The 20543-nt window shown below is 43.2% G+C and overlaps 1 protein-coding gene and 1 pseudogene across 4 annotated transcripts; both read left to right on the top strand.

The window, feature by feature from the left end:
* Positions 1–4433: 4433 nt before the first annotated feature.
* Positions 4434–10225, top strand: LOC123992981 (annotated as a pseudogene).
* Positions 10226–11882: 1657 nt separating this feature from the next.
* LOC123992982 (14-3-3 protein epsilon-like) lies at positions 11883–17705 on the top strand. 4 transcript variants are annotated; one of them, XM_046294689.1, is made up of 7 exons: positions 11883–12197; positions 13478–13677; positions 13941–14047; positions 14582–14788; positions 14920–15056; positions 15500–15547; positions 16687–16807. In XM_046294689.1, exons 1-6 carry the CDS (start codon positions 12134–12136, stop codon positions 15505–15507), a joined length of 723 nt encoding a protein of 240 aa, XP_046150645.1. In that variant the 5' UTR covers positions 11883–12133; the 3' UTR covers positions 15508–15547; positions 16687–16807. The 4 variants fall into 4 exon arrangements, with proteins under 4 accessions (XP_046150645.1, XP_046150644.1, XP_046150643.1 ...); XM_046294688.1 differs by having other exon boundaries at positions 16684–16807; XM_046294687.1 differs by lacking the exon at positions 15500–15547 and having other exon boundaries at positions 16687–17705.
* The last annotated feature ends 2838 nt before the right edge of the window (positions 17706–20543 follow it).

The raw sequence follows: 20543 nt of genomic DNA, 5'->3' as shown, positions 1-20543 counted from the left end.
GATATTTATTTGGGGAAACCCCAAATGCCTTCTTAATGGAGGGAAGAATATATATATTTTTTGACACTTTTTACCTTTATTTAACTAGGCAAGTCAGTTAAGAACAAATTCTTATTTTCAGTGGGTGGGTTAACTGCCTGTTCAGGGGCAGAACAGATTTGTACCTTGTCAGCTCGGGGGTTTGAACTTCAAACCTTCCGGTTACTAGTCCAACGCTCTAACCACTTGGCTACCCTGCCGCCCCTCAAAGTGGGTCCTTCAAGGGAAATTTGTGAGTGCCACTTGCTAGGAAGCAAACTACTCCAACTGAACTATGCCAGATCCAATATTGATAATGATACACTTTTGGGTCCCTGGTATTAGATTGACATCTGGTGGTCACTTTTGGAAACATCATAAAACTGAAAACAGAGCGACTGCCAATACAAAGCAAAATCTTGTTTTGAAAATAACCTATGTGGCATCGATATGAGTCAGAAACTAATTTATTCTAGCTCTGCATGGGACCTGATTGTAATGCCCATGGTCAATTTGGTTTGACATTTGATGATATCCCTATGGGGGACAGAGACCATCAGTAAATTACACAATCTACATTGTCAATACCTGTACATTTCAATGACTTAAAAACCTTAAACCAACTATAAATTGTAGAAATTCATATACAAATATTGAACACATTTAATGAGACAACTAAAATATGTGCAACATGAGAATATTGTCCCATTTACATTTATTGTAATTTATTGACATTCCATAATTACCCCCTCTATCCAATGTCAAACTAACTTTGCCACAGTCGCACACCAGCTGGTTGAAGCTAATTGGCGAAAGAAGTTCAAGACACAAGACCTGGTTAGACTGTTTCAAGTTATCGAGAAGGGTGACTAACTGTGTACTGTTTTGGCAGAGTGAATGAACAAACCAAAGACTGCTTGCCAAGTGCGAACAAACACAAAAGAGACATCCACATTAAACCCCAAGGCAACTCTAGCTTCTACACCATGGCTGCTGCATTTCTTAATGACCAAGCCATATCAGGACATTCAGCCACCTTTTAAGTGAAAAGTCAATTGAGACCAAGGGGGCCAGAGTTCTGGTCAAGAAGGTTTCGACTGCTCCTGCAGCCTTGCTTCGGTACTGCAGTTTAACTGACGCCCCGGCCCAGAAAGACAATTTCCATAGATGGCCACATAAAGAAGTCAGATTAGAAAATTCCTATTAAAACACTTTAGTCATCATCTTTGTTGACAAAACTCCCATTGAATTATTCAGATAATTGTTGCCTATGCCAATGTTTTTTCCATCACTTTCAGCCGAAGAAAGTGCCATCAACTATTTGATCTATGAATATCCTTGCATCATAAATAACGACGCATTATTATTTGTAAATCAGTTGGTCACAATTTACCCATGGTGCATCATGGTTTTGATGCTCTCAAACACGACCATTGACATTTTGCATTGATCCAATGTCTGCTATGTTTTTGGATTTCGTGATGACATCGTTGCTCACGCTGCTTCCTGTGCTCACTGAGTGCTAGTAGACAGACATAGAAGGTCCATGAATCGGTAAATGCCAACTAAGGTCGGAATCTTGACACAGTCTCCAGTTCTTTATGGGCTCTTTAGAGCGGATCACTTTTCTCGAGTCGGTGACCAATGCCTTTCAAAGTGTGATGCATTATGGGGATGAAAACCTGTCCAAATTTCTTTCCATGTGATCAAAGGCCATGAAATTTCAGCTTCAGTCTCCTGCATTTGCTCATCCCCAGCTGCAACTTGCAGCCATGACGTTTCAGTAATTTAGCAGACGCTCTTATCCAGTGACTTACAGTAGAGAGAGCGTACGTTTTCGTACTGGTCCCCATGAGAACCCACAACAACCCTGGCATTGCAAGTGCCGTGCTCCACCAACTGAGCCATCACCTGCCTTGTGGATGGCTCTATTGTCAACCAATCATTAGCGTGTTTTTGTTTGACCCACAAGGACGTGAGCAAAGATGGGACCGAAACAAGAACAAACTTTGAGCGCTCATGTTCACAGTGGATATGTACAAATTCATTTGTGATATTTGAGGCTCTCTCTCACCAATTGACAGTACAATGTTCAGACATATACTGTATTTAGGCTACATTGTGTGTGTGTGTGTGTGTGTGTGTGTGTGTGTGTGTGTGTGTGTGTGTGTGTGTGTGTGTGTGTGTGTGTGTGTGTGTGTGTGTGTGTGTGTGTGTGTGTGTGTGTGCGTGCGTGCGTGCGTGTGTGTGTGTGTGTGATATGGGAGGTTGGAGACATTACAAATAAAAACTTTTATAAACAATGGCAACCCTGCCGTGTTACATTGAGCCTTACTGTTGGCAAGCCACGTCAGTGTCCGTCTTTCGGCTGTCACAGAAGCACCTCCCATGACTTCACTCCTCGAATTTCATCTGCAGTCGATTGCTTCTGCCTTACCACTCAAACAAGCCCATTACCTTGGTGATTGAGACGTTTTAGAGCCAATTAACCTCACTAGATGGGTCTGCCCTGGAATCTGTCAGCTCATACGAATCCATGGGTATCTGGCTGGACACGGCACTGTAATTCCACTCACACCAATAATCCTCAAGCAAAGGTCAAATCTGGAACAAATCCTCATTCACACACTGCTAAACACACGCTGGTTTGATTGACACTACTCCCCATGCTGGATTATGGCAATGTCATCTACAGGATGGCTCCAAAGTCCGCCCTCCTTTAAACTGGATTTACTTTATCACTTTGCCATACGCTGTGTCACTAGTGATCCAATCCAAACCTGAAAAATATGGGTAGATTGTAGAATCAAAGGACCACTCAAATAGGAGGAAAAACGTAAGTGCTGGTTTTAGGCCGGTAGTAACCACTACAAACTGTTAGGTTGGAACAACGAGGTATTCCAGTTTAAGGGGTTTTAATGGACAGAAAGTATCCACACACAGTCAGGTCTGACCACTATTGAAACTGACAGTTTATGGCTGTTTAGCTGCACGGACAATAAATCATCAGAACAGCAAAAGGCCTCATGCAGGCGGACGAGTAGCAGGAGGGAAAACGTAGTGCTTGTCTGGATAGGAAAAGCAAGTTTCTGCCCTGTCCATGCTGGGGTCTTGCACTGAATGTCACGGGAATCTAGGCTGCTGATAGGCTAACATAATAATACTTGGCATGACCTTGACCAATAAGAACTCAAGTAAGTGTAGGACCTTCTGAATGGGGGCTGAGCTGACTGACAAAACAAAACACAGGTAGAATGTGCTCGAACACTAACTGAAGATGGCCGTTTTAACAAAACCCATCACTGTGACATACTAATCCATTGACTGGCCATCCCTACATGTATGACGTCAAACCCACAGGCTCATATTCATATACAAATCCCTTCTCAGCAAGACCTCCTTTATCTCAGCTCACTACTAAGACTCCCCACCACCAACAGCACCCTGAGATCCAGCAATTACAGAAACCTGGCAATCCTCAAGTCACTCAGTATCTTTGGTGAAACTGATTTTCAATTCTCCGCTGCTAGAGACTGGACCTTCCTTATAAAAAAACTGAAACTTAGCTGTTTTGTGTCCATTGGTACTTTTAAAAACAAATTCTAATAGATTGCCTAATTTCAGTTAATGTGACAAAACAACAAAGTATACTGTAGAGAATCATACCATCTAAACCACTGTGAAATATATTTTCCATAGCCAAAAATATTGTATTTTCAGCCATTTGAAACTGGTGTACAATATTAAAAGCAAAAGATGCAAAAATTAAACTTAAGCACATCAAGCATATAAATATACGCATAGAACATATATCCTGCCTCTTAGACTTGTTTTCAATTTGAATGACAGATCTATAACTCACATTTCTATGTGAATTTGGTCGGGCAGCCCAAAAAAGTTACACATTGCAGCTTTAACTGCCTCTTAAATGCTGCCTATTGCTGAATGTTTTACTGACTGTTTTACTGATTGTGCATTGTGTGTATTTTGACTGTTGTTTGTATGATATTGTTTTACTATTTGTGTGTTATATGTGCTGCCCCCATTCCGTTTTTTATTTTTTAAATTTAATTAACCTTTATTTTACTGGACAAGTCAGTTAAGAACAAATTCTTATTTACAATGACCGGCAATCAAATAGACCACAATTGAGATAATCCATGGGTTGGATTAATATATACAATGTGTACTGTTATTATTATTATTATTATTATCTCATATCCTATCATAAATAAAGTAATGTTTGACCTTATCAACATGGACACCCTCATCTGACACGTTTCTACGTAATGCATAAAAACGTCATATCCGGCTAATGGGGTCAGTTTTGTTTCCCCGGATCCGCCATTTCATTTTTTGAAGTTACTTGTGACAAGTTACAAGATTTGATCAAAATCGTATTGTTTTACAAATCGTATTGTTTTACAATTGGGTTGGGTAAGTTGTAATCGACATATTTTAATCGGGTGATCAGACACGTTTTGTACGAGGACCGGCTTTTGGATTTTAACTTGATGGGCATAGGCAAGTTGCGGATGTCGCCTATTTTCCAAATGTGTTCTACGCGCTAAAGTTTTTGTATGAGTTGAATGCTGGTTGTGGATAAGGGGATTCAAAGGGAAGGCCCGTGAAGCCTCGGCTTTGGAGTGGGAGTCATGGCCGGAAATTTTGACGCAGAGGATCGTGCAAGTTGGTACTGGGGAAGATTAAGTAGACAGGAGGCAGTTTCACTTTTACAAGGACAGAGACACGGAGTGTTTTTGGTGAGAGACTCAATTACAAGCCCTGGCGACTACGTCCTGTCCGTTTCAGAGAATTCCAAAGTCTCGCATTACATAATCAACAGCATCAGCAACAACCGGCAGTCTGGCTCAGGTAAGAGAGACATGGTTTGGGGCTGCAGAATAAAGGAACCTTCAGGGTATACGTTCTTGTATGACTTCAATGCAACCAGATGCACTATAACGCATGCAACCCAATAAAGATTCATCCAGCAAGCCACTCCACGTTCATTTGCCTTTATTTGGAAAATAATGTAAGATTAACTTCCTACAAGTGACTCAACCAAACAGTGACATTTTGGTTCAACCAAACATCAAATATATAGTCCGCTGCCTTTTTAATGGGCCAGAAATGTGGTAATTCACACGGCAGTTAATAAAGCCTAATACCTTTGGCCAGTGAAATGGTTTCGGTTGTTCTTTCCTTCTTTTCTACTCATCCCTCTTTCCCTCCCTCCTCTCCCAGGCCAGGTGCCTCCACGGTTCCGCATAGGGGACCAGGAGTTTGACGCCCTCCACTCCCTGCTGGAGTTCTACAAGATCCACTACCTGGACACCACCACTCTGATAGAGCCCATCAACAAGGCCAAACACTCTCCCTTGGTCAGCGTCAACGCAAGTGCTGGAGGCCCGCCGCAGCGGCAGGAAGACGAGATGGTCCGTGCCCTCTTCGACTTCCCAGGCAACGACGATGAAGATCTGCCTTTCAAAAAGGGTGACATCCTGCGGGTCCTGGAGAAGCCTGAGGAGCAGTGGTGGAACGCCAAGAATTTAGAGGGCGTGCCGGGATGATCCCTGTGCCCTACGTGGAGAAGTACCGACCGGCCTCTCCCACCTCTGGGGGCCTTGGAACAGGGGGTCCAGGTGGGGTGGGCTCAGTAGACGGCTCAAGTGTTCAGGGCCCTCCTCTGCTAGACCCGAGCCAGTACGCCCAGCCCACACCTCTGCCCAACCTGCAGAATGGACCCGTCTTTGCCAGGGCCATCCAGAAGAGGGTGCCCAATGCCTACGACAAGACCGCCCTTGCCTTAGAGGTACCAACCTAGCTGTGCTCTCTCATTCTCTCATCTCCTCTTTCCCTTTATTCATCATCCCTCTCTCAGATTCTTTGATCCTCCTCATTTTGTCATGGATTTGCCTTTGTCCTCAGCCTTCAGTGCAATGAAGCTAATAATGACTGGTCTTGTACAACATATATTTTCTTTGGCATTATGTCAAGATTGAGGCCAGAGAATCAAAACACTTTTTTTATGCCTTAAAAAAAACAATGATTTTAGAATGATATTGAATTAATGACATTTCTGAATGGTTGTCTGTACTGTTATATTTGTAATGCCAATATCAGTGTCTAATTGGTCATCCTCGCTACTGGGACTGGTTTCATCTGTTGTAAAGTCATAATCTGGGGAAGACCCTAGGTTCCTTCCCAGTGGGTCATTCCAAGTTACCCCTAGGTTCCTTCCCAGTGGGTCATTCCAAGTTACCCCTAGGTTCCTTCCCAGTGGGTCATTCCAAGTTACCCCTAGGTTCCTTCCCAGTGGGTCATTCCAAGTTACCCCTAGGTTCCTTCCCAGTGGGTCATTCCAAGTTACCCCTAGGTTCCTTCCCAGTGGGTCATTCCAAGTTACCCCTAGGTTCCTTCCCAGTGGGTCATTCCAAGTTACCCCTAGGTTCCTTCCCAGTGGGTCATTCCAAGTTACCCCTAGGTTCCTTCCCAGTGGGTCATTCCAAGTTACCCCTAGGTTCCTTCCCAGTGGGTCATTCCAAGTGACCCCTAGGTTCCTTCCCAGTGGGTCATTCCAAGTGACCCCTAGGTTCCTTCCCAGTGGGTCATTCCAAGTTACCCCTAGGTTCCTTCCCAGTGGGTCATTCCAATTCCAAGTTACCCCTAGGTTCCTTCCCAGTGGGTCATTCCAAGTGACCCCTAGGTTCCTTCCCAGTGGGTCATTCCAAGTGACCCCTAGGTTCCTTCCCAGTGGGTCATTCCAAGTTACCCCTAGGTTCCTTCCCAGTGGGTCATTCCAAGTTACCCCTAAGTTCCTTCCCACCCCTAGGTTCCTTCCCAGTGGGTCATTCCAAGTGACCCCTAGGTTCCTTCCCTGTGGGTCATTCCAAGTGACCCCTAGGTTCCTTCCCAGTGGGTCATTCCAAGTGACCCCTAGGTTCCTTCCCAGTGGGTCATTCCAAGTTACCCCTAGGTTCCTTCCCAGTGGGTCATTCCAAGTTACCCCTAGGTTCCTTCCCAGTGGGTCATTCCAAGTTGTCTTACTTTTCCGCTCACTGCTGGAAGGAATGAAGGAGTTGGTATGTGGCCTCTGTGACTTGTTGTCTGTGACTTCCTAAACAGCTTCTTAACCAGTTGCATGCTTCTGTGTCCCAGCCGCTAGAAGGTAGTTTGGGTCGTGTCCATTAGTCACCAAACACATAATGGACTGAAATGGGGAGGGACTTTCCTGATCTTGTCCTAGAAGCAAAACATTTTACCCTAATGAAAATGACCCAGTGCATACAGGGTGGTGGTGGTCAGTCAGTCTGAACTCAATGGCCAACTGCTCTAAAGCTCATTAGAGAATGCTGCCAGAGGCGCCCTCCCTCCCTGACTGTCTTAACTAACTGTCCGGAAGGGGAAAGAGGGCTTCCAAAGCGGAGGTCGTTGTGGGAAGGAAATACTTTGTGTAGAGGAATATTTCCTTTCATGAGGACATTACTCTGAGCCAGAACGGCCTCTGGGCGACGAGCCAGCGGTCTTCGGCTCAACCCCCCCCCCCCTCTCTCCTAACCTGCTTGGAGAGGGGGAAGACTGGAGAGAAGGAACAGTAACATTGAAACAGATACGTAATGTTCACTTTCTGGCCTTTCTGTCTTGATGGAATCAGCTACAGAGTGGAAGTAGTCTGTTTGTCCTCTGTGTTAAGCTACTTACAAGGACGGGCAAGTAATGTCAAAGACTTGTGTGAAAATGTTGGCTAAATGTTATACACTTTTGGGTCCCAGACAGGTTATATTTTCTATCCACCCAAGAATCAGTCAGCACAGTGCTCCAATGATAACAAACAGGATATTTACCCTCTATAAAGGTGTTTGCCAGTGGTATGACTCAGGAGGTATATAGGTTTAATGATTAGCCCCTGAACATACTTCCTGGTCACCTCTTAGTCAATGAGAGAACTTCACTCCTATTTAGAAGGATTGTCCAACTGTAAGGAAGAGGCCTACAGGGTGAACCAACAAATGAACCTCTGGAATACTGGTTTGTGTTTAGTTGCGCCCACGGTTTGTGTTTTTGCGAGTCCAAATGAACCGCTGCGATACATAGACAAAGTTTCACAAGTGGCTATCAAGCTGCAACAAGTTCATTACAGGGTGAACACCGTGTTCATTGGGCACCAAACGGACTGAAACGGGGAGTGTCTCCCTGGACTTGTCTAGTAAGCAACGCACATTTTTGTGTTCCGTTGAAAAGTGTTTTGAAATGTTTTCCGTAGCGTGCCCTGATGAACATGACCCGGGTCTGTGTTCTTCTTCCTGCAGGTGGGCGACATGGTGAAGGTGACAAAGATCAATGTGAACGGCCAGTGGGAGGGCGAGTGCAAGGGCAAACGAGGCCACTTCCCCTTCACACATGTTAAGCTGCTGGACCATAATAACCCCGAGGACGACGTGAGCTGAGAGTGGACACTGGGCTCCTTGGACTCCTCCCATCCCTCACCCTGCCCTTACACACACACACACACACAGATACTCACTCCCTCACATGCCACCATCGGCCCTGTGCCAATCAGCAGCCTCCACACTCAGACACACACACCACTTCCTCTTCCTCAGTTGGCCCTGTTAGATCATCATTACGCTGTGTCTTTGTCTCACACACCACCATTATTTATACCACTTCAGCACCATGGCCAGCTCTATCAAAACACACACACACATTCCCCTTCTAAAGAAGAAAGACTCAGGCCTTGTCTGATGGGATGAGGACAGCGCCTGTGTAATACAAAGAGGAAGATGGGGAGTGTGTGGTCGAAATGCTCTCTTGGGCTGGAATCGTACACACAGAGATCCATGGAGAAACACTTTTCTCTGGCTGTCGAAGAGAGCCGTTAGAATGACACTACACTGTACACAAAACTATCATCCTCACTACAAATCCACGACCAAGTAACTAGTAGTCTTTTTGTAAGGGAAAAAAAGAACATATCGTTATGAAATGATTGAGAACCATTACGTGCTAATATCATGTCTTTTTTTGTTTGTTTTTTTTGGCCTCGTTTTTCTGAGAAGTAAGATTGCCAGTCCACCACTATTGCGGAGATCTCGTCAAATGTGTCGGCTATGTTGTGAGCTTGCGGTATTGTCAGGCGCTGACCCTCTGTCTTACTTGTTTGTGTCTGTCTTGCCTTGCTTGTCTGTGCTCTTTGACAAGCCTTTGTCTGCTCCACTCCTACTCTGAATCACTGAGACGTCGTTCTTTCCCACCCACGGCTGTTAACTTGTTCTAAATATTGGCGATGCCTTTTGTATGATCTGCCAGGGTCGTGGAAACATTCTGCCATATCATATAATACCATAGCCAAGGATTGATGGTGAAAATGACATTATCTTTTGTATGACACAATGGTAACATGAATTGTATTTCTCCTTGGAAGCGTTTAGATTCCATACTGATTACGGTAGTACTTGTTCTCATGTACACGTTGGTTACAAGGTCAAGGCACTGTATTGACACTGAGTTCTCACTTTTCCGTTCTAGATTCCCGTCATCCACTATATTTTGAGAATTGATGTCTGTCTGTATTCATTAGTGTAATAGAGTGAGAAAAACACACTTTAATTTGCATGCATCCACAAACCACCAAACTAAATCCACAAACCACCACACTATTACTTAGATTGTAAACTTTGAATAGGTGTCCTCTGTTGATAAGAGATCACAGTTAAGTCCACCTGTTGACACATGACGATGATCTTTCCATTCCTATCATGTAGGATACTGGCTAAGTTTGCTCCCTGGCACAGCATCATACAGACCATTCTTACGCTTTGCGCCCAACTGAATGGGCCCCTGAAATTCACTTGGATAACGTCACCTCCTAGAGTGGTTTCCCATAGATTAAGGCAGAGGTGACTTGAGAAATGGGTTACCTCGTCTTCAGTAGAACTGGCCACTAGGGTGCACTGCAACAGCATTAGGCAGAGAGGTGCTGGGTGAACCGAAGTGCTTGTCTGCCTCCGAGCTTTAGCCCATGTTGATCAATACAGTTGTCTGTGTTGAGGATGCTGGAGGTGAAATATTTTCAGAATGCACTTTAGTCAATAATTTTTACAATGACTTGACAGTTCAGGCCCCTCTCTTTCCAATTGCTTTTCTTGAATTTTCTGCTGTGTGTTCATTGTCTGTGGCAGAACTTGTGCAGGCTTTTTAATTTTTTAAAATATATAATCTAAGGTAATTTAGCCCAAAATGTATGATGCAGCTGTGAAAAATCCAAATGCATGCATTGTCAGGGTGTGAAGACTTGAGTATGGTAATACGAGTTAAACTCCAATTATGTAGTACCTCATCCAAAATACACCGTCTGCTGTCCTCAGATGTAGGTTCTGGGTATTAGATGCTGAAAAATCCAGAGGAATAGAATCTATAACCTTTCGACAATTGGATTATCCTGAAACCACAGGATTTTTTCCCATTGTCCTCAAACTTGTACCATTTCTCTGTATAATTGTAGCTTTCGGACCGACTGACACTGTTTTATAGCCAATTTATGCCACAATCTATGTTTAAGAGCACGGTTGGGTAGGTTACTTTCTAAATGTAATCAGTTACTAGTTACCTGTTCAAAATTGTAATCAGTAATAACTTTTGGATTACCCAAACTCAGTAACAATCTGATTACTTTCCCCTTCATAAGCATTAAAAGAAGATGAAAAGGAATCCTCAAACATTTGGGGTGTCATAGTGGTCTCTGACCTGTGGTCAGACCCGGCAGGTATAACACATCTAAACTGGCACCTTTTTTTCAATGCGAAATAGAATGTCATTGAGAAAACAAAGGTGGCAATGTATTTTTTTCCTGCAAACATCCTTTCTGAATTTACAAGTAATCAACTAGTTTTTCTAAAGTAACTAATCTGGTTACAATATTTTAGCTGGTAATGTAACTGATTACAGTTATTTTATTTGTAATCAGTTACTCCAGTATTTAACATCTGTTAAATCATGTCTGCTTTTTCATTCATTCTCTCAATGCATGCCCGTTTATGTAATCTGCTCTTATTTTTATTTTGTTTTGTCAATCAGGCCTATAACTATTTTAAAGTATTGTATTTTTGTAACCCTGTGGAAGTCATTACCTTTCATAATGGGGCTTGGTTGGCAACCGCAAATGGAAATTGTGATGATATCAAAATGTGCCATTGTATTATAACACTATATTCTTTCAAGACAATTGAAATTGCCATTTATTTTCTGTAGCATGTAATGTGTTAAGATATACATAGTAAATAAAGTCAAAGGATTGGCAAATGAAAATACTGTACCCTATCAATCTTGTGGATTGTCATAAATGTGAGATCAAACTGCAATGCCTTTTTTTCCATTCATAATTTGTCTCACTTGTCATATGTAACCGACGTGAAATGGCTAGCTAGTTAGCGGTGGTGCGCGCTAATAGCGTTAGCATGCTAATAATCTTGCTCTGCAAGGTCCGCGGCTTTTGGCGCGATGGGTAACGATGCTTTGTGGGTGTCAGTTGTTGATGTGTGTAGAGGGTCCCTGGTTCGAGCCCGGGTAGGGGCGAGGGGACGGACTGAAGTTATACTGTTACATAACATAGACCTACAAAAAGCCAGTTGGCCTACTTGGGTGTTTATTTGTATTTAAATATCCAGACAGCTGATTATTATTGCAGGCCTGTCTACCAAAACTTGGTCCCAGATGTGTTAAAGATATCACAGCCAGCCTGTTTCGTGTGTTCTGGTTAAGAAGACAACGAGAAAGCCTTAAAAATAATAAAAACGTGATCATGCTCATCATGATAATGGTACTGTGGGTGTAAATGTCTGGAGTCACTGGTTGCCAAGCCGTGTAAAAATGGGAGGGGTTTTTCTGAGCAAGGGGTGATCCTCAATGGAGGTAATGCGTGTGTGGTGTGAAATGTTCCCGGATGTATATTTTCGCCATTTTTTTTTTACTCCAGTACAACCGGTGGGGTGGAAACGCCACTGATCTATCCGTTGATTTTCCAGGAACCACCGACAGATTGACCTAGTAGCAGCTACTGTCGAGCCTCTAGCAATTTGTCAGTTAAACTAGACTATTCGACACTCGGAACAAAATGGGCGATCGGGATGAGTTAGTATATCAGGCTAAACTCGCCGAACAGGCTGAGAGATATGACGGTAAGAGACAATTGTATTATTCGATGGAGGGACATGTTCGTTCCTGGATTTTTTTCTTCACCAGTTAGCTAACGTTAGCTAGCTAGAAGCTACCAACATAGCTACCACTTGCACTCACTCATCCTCCCTCTTGCGGGGGGGCCTCGACGGTGAAGTCAGTGCGCTAACGTGAGCTATCGCATTAGCTTAACTAGCTAGCTGTGTAGCTAACGTTAATTAGCCAATACGATAGCCACTTAACCATATGTGTTTAAATATATGATTCATTTAAAGAGAATACAAAATGGCGGATTATTGATGGTGCGAGAGCTATGTTGCTAACGTTAGCAAGCAAGTGGGGTGGTAGTTAGTTAACGCGTTAGCCAGCTAACGTTTTTATATACTAGCTACGTGGGGATTACTTTTCCCAAACAATGTCAGCCAATGTAAACATACACTACAGTACTAGATGGCAATCTAAATATGTAAACTTGTTGGCCTGCCAAATACCCTACCCTAGTTTACTAAACTTCTCGTGGTCCAACGTTAGCCATAGCCTGCTATCTGGGTGTGACGTATCGAAGACTGACCTGAAACAAAACCTGCCCCAATGATAAGCAATTATTTGACGTAGGTAGCTACGTTAGCAAGCTAGCTAACGTGCCTGTCAATTGGCATGAAGCAGAAGCTGTTTTTAGATGTGTTATTACAGGGCATGGTCATGTCTGTCTGGCCACATGCAGCTTTGATTTGCCCCGAAGTAAAACCAGTTTAGCTGCTTTACTTCACCCTCAAATTAAATGCGATTATTCACAGACATGCTGCTCTCATTCTTGACACTGATGTAACTATCTGTTTCTGAAAGGTATGGTTATGTAACTTGTCACTGGGTATACATTGATTGGGTATAGATGTAGTCTTGTAGAATGAATGCCTCGGCATGGCTGAATTAAGCCTGAATGTTGCAGCAGACACTACCTTTCAAGATCTTATGATCAAAAACCTGTATTTATTTGGCACATCAGAGTAGGCATACTGACCTAGAATCATGTCTCACCTGTCTTTATTCACATTCATTATGATAATTTAGGCAAAATTTATCATAGATCTACACTGAGACGCTTGTAAATAGGACTTTGTATGATTGGGATTGTATTGTTAGGTTGAGAAATTAAAATCTGTAACTTTATAAGAAAACAAACAAAAAAAACTCTGTAGTCATCAAACTTTGTCCCGTGGTTTTATTTTGTTTATGATCTTTCAGCCCCAATTACTTACGACTTCCTCTCTGCTCCCCACAGAAATGGTGGAGTCCATGAAAAGAGTGGCCGGGTTGGATGTGGAACTAACAGTCGAGGAGCGAAACCTACTATCAGTGGCCTACAAAAATGTCATTGGGGCGAGGAGAGCATCATGGAGGATAATCAGCAGTATTGAACAAAGGGAAGAAAACAAGGGTGGAGAAGACAAATTGAAAATGATCCGGGAATACAGGCAAACAGTGAGTAAGCCCAGAAGTCTGAGTCACTGAGTGCATTCGTGTAGAACTGGTGCGAGAGAGATCTGACATGATGGGAGAAGCATTTGACCTGCAGCACTCTTAAATCAATATGGTAGCGTTTCCACTGGAGAAAATTGTGAATGATAAAAAATAATTTAGGCTAATTCACCTGAATGATACCATTTGTGTATTGTTGAGTGTTGCTTGTGGTGCCTAACATTGTGCCAGTGGCTGGTTATTCATTGAGTCATTTTCTCATGCAGGTTGAGAACGAGCTGAAGTCAATCTGTAATGACATTTTGGATGTGCTGGACAAGCACCTTATTCCAGCTGCCAACACGGGAGAGTCCAAGGTCTTCTACTACAAAATGTACGAACGAGCCTCTTCACTTGTTTGGGAATAGATGCTTGGTAGATGGTTCTTGGTGTTTTTTTAAAGATCCTGTTACAAATAGTTGTGGAATACTATTCTATTTATTTTACTTAACCCTTATTTTACCCAGTAAATTGACTGAGAACACATTGTCATTTACAGCAATGACCTAGGGAATAGTTACAGGGGAGAGGAGGGGGGGGGGGAGAATGAGCCAATTGTAAACCAGGGCATGATTAGGTGGCCTCGATGGTATGAAGGCCAGATTAAGAATTTAGCCAGGACACCGGGGTTAACACCCCTACTCTGAAGTGCCATGGGATCTTTAGTGACCACAGAGTCAGGACCCCCGGTAACGTCCCATCTGAAAAACTCTTAATGGCTCTAGAATAAAGCATAGAGCAGGGATTGTGCTTCCTCCTGCTAAATCAGGAATTCCGGCTTGTCTGACATTTATCCTCCATCCATTTGTTGCTCATCTTTTACACCACGGTGGCCCACTGATACTTCTCCGTCTTGCTCTTCCCTCAGGAAAGGCGATTACCACAGGTATCTGGCTGAGTTTGCCACCGGGAACGACAGGAAGGAGGCTGCCGAGAACAGTTTGGTCGCCTACAAAGCTGCGAGCGACATCGCCATGATTGAACTGCCACCTACACACCCCATTCGCCTAGGCCTCGCTCTTAACTTCTCTGTATTTTACTATGAAATCCTCAACTCGCCCGACCGCGCCTGCAGGCAAGTACCTCACGCGGCTCTCCCTTGATAGGCTTCTAACTTAAAATATCTCATTTTTTAAAATGTCGATTCAATATGGTGACCTATTCTCTTGATACAAGTGTGACATAATACTCGTGTTTGGACTGCAGGTTGGCGAAGGCTGCGTTCGATGATGCCATCGCAGAGCTGGACACGCTGAGCGAAGAAAGCTACAAGGACTCCACACTAATCATGCAGTTGTTACGCGACAACCTGACACTATGGACTTCAGACATGCAGGGAGATGGTAAGCGTGAGTGAGAGGCCCCCTCACTCAGACTTTTTAGAATGCACGGAGGAAGTTGGTCATATTACGAAAGTGGAAAATGCTCAATTCCTCCAGTCTGAGGTATGCTTACAATATGACAGCACTTCGCCGTTGCCATTTTTTAAAAGAAGCTAGTCCATTACAATATGTTTGTAAACTGATGCTATCCTACCACAAGAGTGTAGCCCTCAATCTTGTTGAGTTCTGTGCTGTTGGTTATTCGGCTCTTTTCAGAGCTGCTGACGTGGATCATTACGCTAACGTCTCCGTTCTCCGTCCGTCTCTAACCCAACCTTGTACCTCTCACCTTGCAGTTCCTTCCGCATTGCTTAGTGCCCCCCCCCCCCCCCAGAGTTGAAGCTTCTTCAACATTCATCATAATGTCGGACTTATCTCTCATCTCTCTCCTTCCGTTTGTGTAGAATCCTAACGGAACAAAACAGCCGTTTATTTCCCATAATCTGTACTTTGTAAGTGTTTTCTGCATCTGGTTTGACTCGTTTGTGTTCTGTCCCCCTTCACTACTAACTCACAGCAATGCCACTCACCCATAATCAGTTTGTGTCACAGGGAAAGTTTTATGTTCACACACTGTGTGTCTTATGAATTTCTTCTACGCGGTGATTTTAAAAAAAAAAAAAAACACTGGTGTATCAGTAATGCATTTATTTGGAGCAATTGTCTTTTTCACGTGCTGATTTCCATGTGTCTCGGACAGCTGACAGATTATTGGGTTCTGTAGGACAGCTCTGTGGGTACAAGGTGACGATCTTTCTCCGTGGGCCTGCAAGGTGTCTCACCAAGTTAGCACATTGGTTTGTGTGTAGAGTGACGCTCTGTCGTCACCTGCCTGGTCTTTTGATGGATGGTGCCTGTTCTGTGTAGCTATCGTGTGAGCCGTGTATCGTGGAGACTGGAGGACTAACAGCATGGCACCAGTTGTTGAGCGGCTGTATGGGATATCTTGTCTTTGACTGGGTGACATGTATCTACATCCAGTCCCGTAATCGCTGTGTCATTCTGTCTGCCTGGCGTCCTGTAGCATGACACAAATAGACAGTTGTCTCACTAGGAACGGAACGCCAGTACAATATAGTGGCTGATGTTGGGAATATAGTACTTGGGTATAGAGTCTTGGGCAGATTTATCAAGAGGGATTTAAATATAGTATGTTACTGCATTAGCTAGATGGCTAAGGAGAAATTCACAAATCAAACTTGCTTCTCAATTATAAACGGAAGCAATCTATTCGGTTGTCGTCAAGCATTGCCCGAACATGACTTTTAATTCGAAAGCTTTTTAGTTACTCTGAGATGTCCTGTTTTATTTGAAGCACCACACGAGTGTGTTTTGATATGCTCTACGAGGTCGTAGTTAGTGGTTGAAGTTTCACTGCATGTGGCACACTGAATGAAACCACCACTGGGCTCATTTCGGCTTGTCCACCTGCAACTTTGGAGACTAGGTTAAAACTGTCACAGGAGTAATGCCATACTTCCACAGCATCTCTGTTTGGACACTGATTTTGATCACCTAGACTGAGGGTTGTCTCTTGTAAATAATGTGAAAGCCCAGCCCTCACAGTCCGTTTTCTCTTGTTTTCAAGCAGGTGAAGAACAACAGAACAAAGAGGCACTGCAAGATGTGGAGGACGAGCCCCAGTAAGACCTCACAGCCAACATGAGACCCCCCCCCCCCTCCTTGCCTCCACACACTCCCCTCCCCCAAAATAAATAAAAAACCCAGTCCCAACAGGAGCCACCACGCCCAAGTGACAGCGGCTCTCTGCAGCTCTGACCCCCAGGGTCTTAGAGATAATCAGTTTTCTTCATTAACATTTTTTTTGTTGCCCTTTTTAATTCAATTTAAATATAAATACCACTTAATTGAGACGACATACAATTTTGGAAAGACAGTCCCTGGATAATTGTATTTTTCTTGGTACAAGCATTTCTGATTTATCTTCATTATTATTTTTGTTTTTGCTCTTTCCTCTATTTTATCAGTTGCTGGATGTATTTTGAGAATTTTTTTGTTAATGTAATTACAGAAATGAACTTTTATTACTGATATGTCTATTAGTTGTGGGAGCTGTAATATTTCTGTGTTAGTGAAAGAGATGCAAATCATTAAACCTTCGAAGGGCAAGTCTAAACAAAGTGCTCTTCTTAACTTTAGTTTTTCAGAGGAAGTCGGCAAAATTCTTGATATCCACGTGGAGCAAAAAATGCTTAACTTTTACACCATAGTGATTCTATTGTGACGTTTTGGATTGTACTTTGTGCTAAAATACTGTATTGTGCGTACTTGCTGATTTCAGATGGTGGCTGGTAGCGGTTTTAAAATCCAAGGGAGCATTGTGGCGTTTAGTGAGGAAACGGCTCTCGATTGGCTTCTGTTGCAAAATGACAGGGTTCTAAAGTAGATGATTTCAAGCCTGCATGATGAGTTAATGAATAGTTTTTCTGCCTCTTTACATTGTTCATGGTTTTCCTTTTGCTGCATTATGTGTAACTTAAAGCTAATTTGTACTACTGGATATCTGACTGGAGCCACAGATGGAGCACCTGTATTGTTCTTACTGAAACACAGCATGGAATTAACATTAAACAATCTAAATTAAACATACCTAAAAGTCTGATGTTGATTTCATCAAGCGATTGAGTTTGTGCTACTCTGTTGTTTTGACTGAATGTTTATAGTCGGCGTAAAGCCATGGAATTGGGTGTTTTAAACATGGGTTAGAAATGACTGGCAAAATGGATACTTGCCTGTTGGATGTATGCACATTGGCTTTCGGTAGGCCATGTGAAGTCGCTGTGATTTGAGATGGCACTGGAGGAAGGTTGGAGATGTACGAGGTGGTTTCGAACACCACCACATAGCTCACGGTTGTTTGGCCCCTACACTAAATCCCTAAATGGGAGTTTGTTTTGTTGTTGAAGATTAAGTTAAAACAATTGTAATGATGGATTGCATTGACTTGCTAGCACTTGTCATATACATAAGCAGTGCTTTATTTGTATACCAGGGAACAAATAACCTACATTACAAGAATGTTGGCTTTGACACGATTATTCAAATGAAAGGGGACAAATAATCCTAAACGCTAAATTGACCGACCGTAAGATCCCAACTAGGTTACAGGGGCCCTCGTCTCAACAGACAGTGTCTATAAAGAAAGCCCCATCAAGTCTGCAACTAGGTTACAGGGGCCCTCGTCTCAACAGTGTGTATAAAGAAAGTCCCATCAAGTCTGCAACTTCCCTTTGAGGTGCCGGTCTAGGTTTGTTTGAACACGTTAAGTCTTGAAATCATTAACGGTCTAGTCGTTGGAGGTGAAATGTTGTAGTAGAAGGGCTTCCCCATCAGTGAGCTAAAGATGTAATACCAGTGCTAATTTTAAGTTGATATTTCAAGTGTTGATTTAACCCAGTGTTAATAGTAGTAACCTTCAAGAATATAAGGATATATATTTGCTGGCCTTTTCTTGATTGTTTGTTCTTTATGCGAAAGTGAGCGAGTTCATCTCATTCATATGAATGCACCTGGTGTGTTTATTTTGTCATTTGACAGTTGGTTGTGTGTCAATCACAAGACTGACTGACATTTAAAGGGGAGTGGAATAATCTTTCAGACAGGGCACATGAATGCGCAGAATGACACACAGTCAAAGTGTGATTTTGCATCTGCGTCAATCAATACCACCGGCCGCTGGAGCTGCCCAGCGGTGACATCGGCCATGTACAGGTCACATATGCCACGTTCCATTTCCTGCAATACAGAGACACAGCCCATTGTACGTGGTCTGTAAATTGTGATTCGATATAGATTTCTCCACAGCTGCTGTTTTGCACATGGTATTTTGTAACAGGATTATATATTTGAAACGCATTTAGATTCTCACATTTCATCCATGAACGAGTCGGTCTAACTATTGTTTCTGCTGGGTCGGCGCCTGCTGGCGAGGGCTCCTCTCGGGCCATCCGCTGCGATGGGGGAGCCACTTTACATTATGCCATTTGATTTGGATTTACCTTGAGAGAAAGCAGTCCATCTCTGTCCTTATCAAACCTCTCAAAGAGTCTTCTGTAGGGGTTGCTTCTTCGCTTACACACTCGACAGAACCTGCAGAGATGTAGCACTGTGGAGAGAGGCCTGGCTGAGACACACAGAAAGACAAGAGAATGACCTCCAAAATCTTGTCACTTCCACCAAATGAATGAATGACAGATCTCACATTCAGAATTGATCTGGGGCACATCCATCTAACCCCCTCTCCAGCTGTCTGCAGTTCATTGGCAGGTCAAATCGACATATCGTCTTGGATGGACACACCCTTGCCTCCATTGGTTGGTGTTTACCTCTCTGTTATTGGATGAATGTGAGTCAGGATTGTTAAAGACAGTGCCAACTCTTCAGTGAGTATTCAATGTATAATAAGGCAGTCTTACAGCATTCTCCAGCTCATACAACTGTGTGCTTATGCTGTCCAGACTCTCCTCTCCCGCCTCACTGGTCACAGGGTGATGCAAGAGCAACTTCTTTAGCACCCCCTGGCGGACAAGATGTGTACATACAGAGGCTGCTTCCACTGAAACTCAGGTTAAACTGCGTTAGATATTTGACAGAAGAGATCAAAGCTGATCCATTGACTGTGCGTATATTACGTTGTCAGAAATAGAAAACAGGTAAGACATTTGTGAAAATATGACACTTGTGGAAATATTTTGTAATTATGATGATCCCAAGCTAGGAATAGGTCTGACCTTACCTGAGGGTCAAATATCTATGGACTGACAGGCAGAATCCTTTCCTTTTCCTCACACTCTGTTTTTCTCTTCATTTCCCCACTCCCCCTTCCACCGGAGATCTGTACATTCAGACCTAGGACGGCTGTAGATGATAGTTGACATGTAAAATAGGAGATGGATTTTTATCACCAATCATGTTGTACACAGAGTTTATCAAAACATTATGACGTCACTTCTTAAATCAGTGTAGATGAGGAGAAGGAGACCGGTTAAAGAAAGATGTTTAAGCCTTGAGACATGGATTATGTGTGTGCCATTCAGAGGGTGAATGGGCAAGACAAGAGATTGAAGTGCATCAAGAATCAACCACCCAAAGGACATCCAACCAACTTGACACAACTGTGGGAAGCATTGGAGTCAACATGGGCCGGCGTGGGCTTTGGACACCTTGTAGAGTCCATGCCGGACAAATTGATGCTGTTCTGAGGGCAAAACGGGGTGCAACTCAATATAATGGTGTTCCTGATGTTTTGTACACTCAGTCTATGTATCTGATGTGTACGGTCAATACGTGACTGATTCACTCTCATGTCCTATGGAGCAAACAGAAAAGACTATTTGAATGGAGCCTGATTAAGAGGTACCTCACTCACCTTTTTTGCACTTCTTCTCTTCAATATGCCTTCCATGATGCAGAGGAACACTCAAAGAC

The sequence above is a fragment of the Oncorhynchus gorbuscha genome, linkage group LG13 (assembly GCF_021184085.1).
Source record: "Oncorhynchus gorbuscha isolate QuinsamMale2020 ecotype Even-year linkage group LG13, OgorEven_v1.0, whole genome shotgun sequence".
NCBI classification, from domain to species: Eukaryota; Metazoa; Chordata; class Actinopteri; order Salmoniformes; family Salmonidae; genus Oncorhynchus; species Oncorhynchus gorbuscha.
Note: the sequence above shows the minus strand (reverse complement) of the source record. Positions and strands in the feature narration are given on the sequence as shown.

Coding starts and splice junctions, on each gene's coding strand:
- LOC123992982 (XM_046294686.1), top strand. CDS start 12,134: ATGGGCGATCGGGATGAGTTAGTATATCAGGCTAAACTCGCCGAACAG. Junction 14,048..14,581: donor AAGGTCTTCTACTACAAAAT/GTACGAACGAGC, acceptor CTCTTCCCTCAG/GAAAGGCGATTACCACAGGT. Junction 14,789..14,919: donor TCGCCCGACCGCGCCTGCAG/GCAAGTACCTCA, acceptor TTTGGACTGCAG/GTTGGCGAAGGCTGCGTTCG.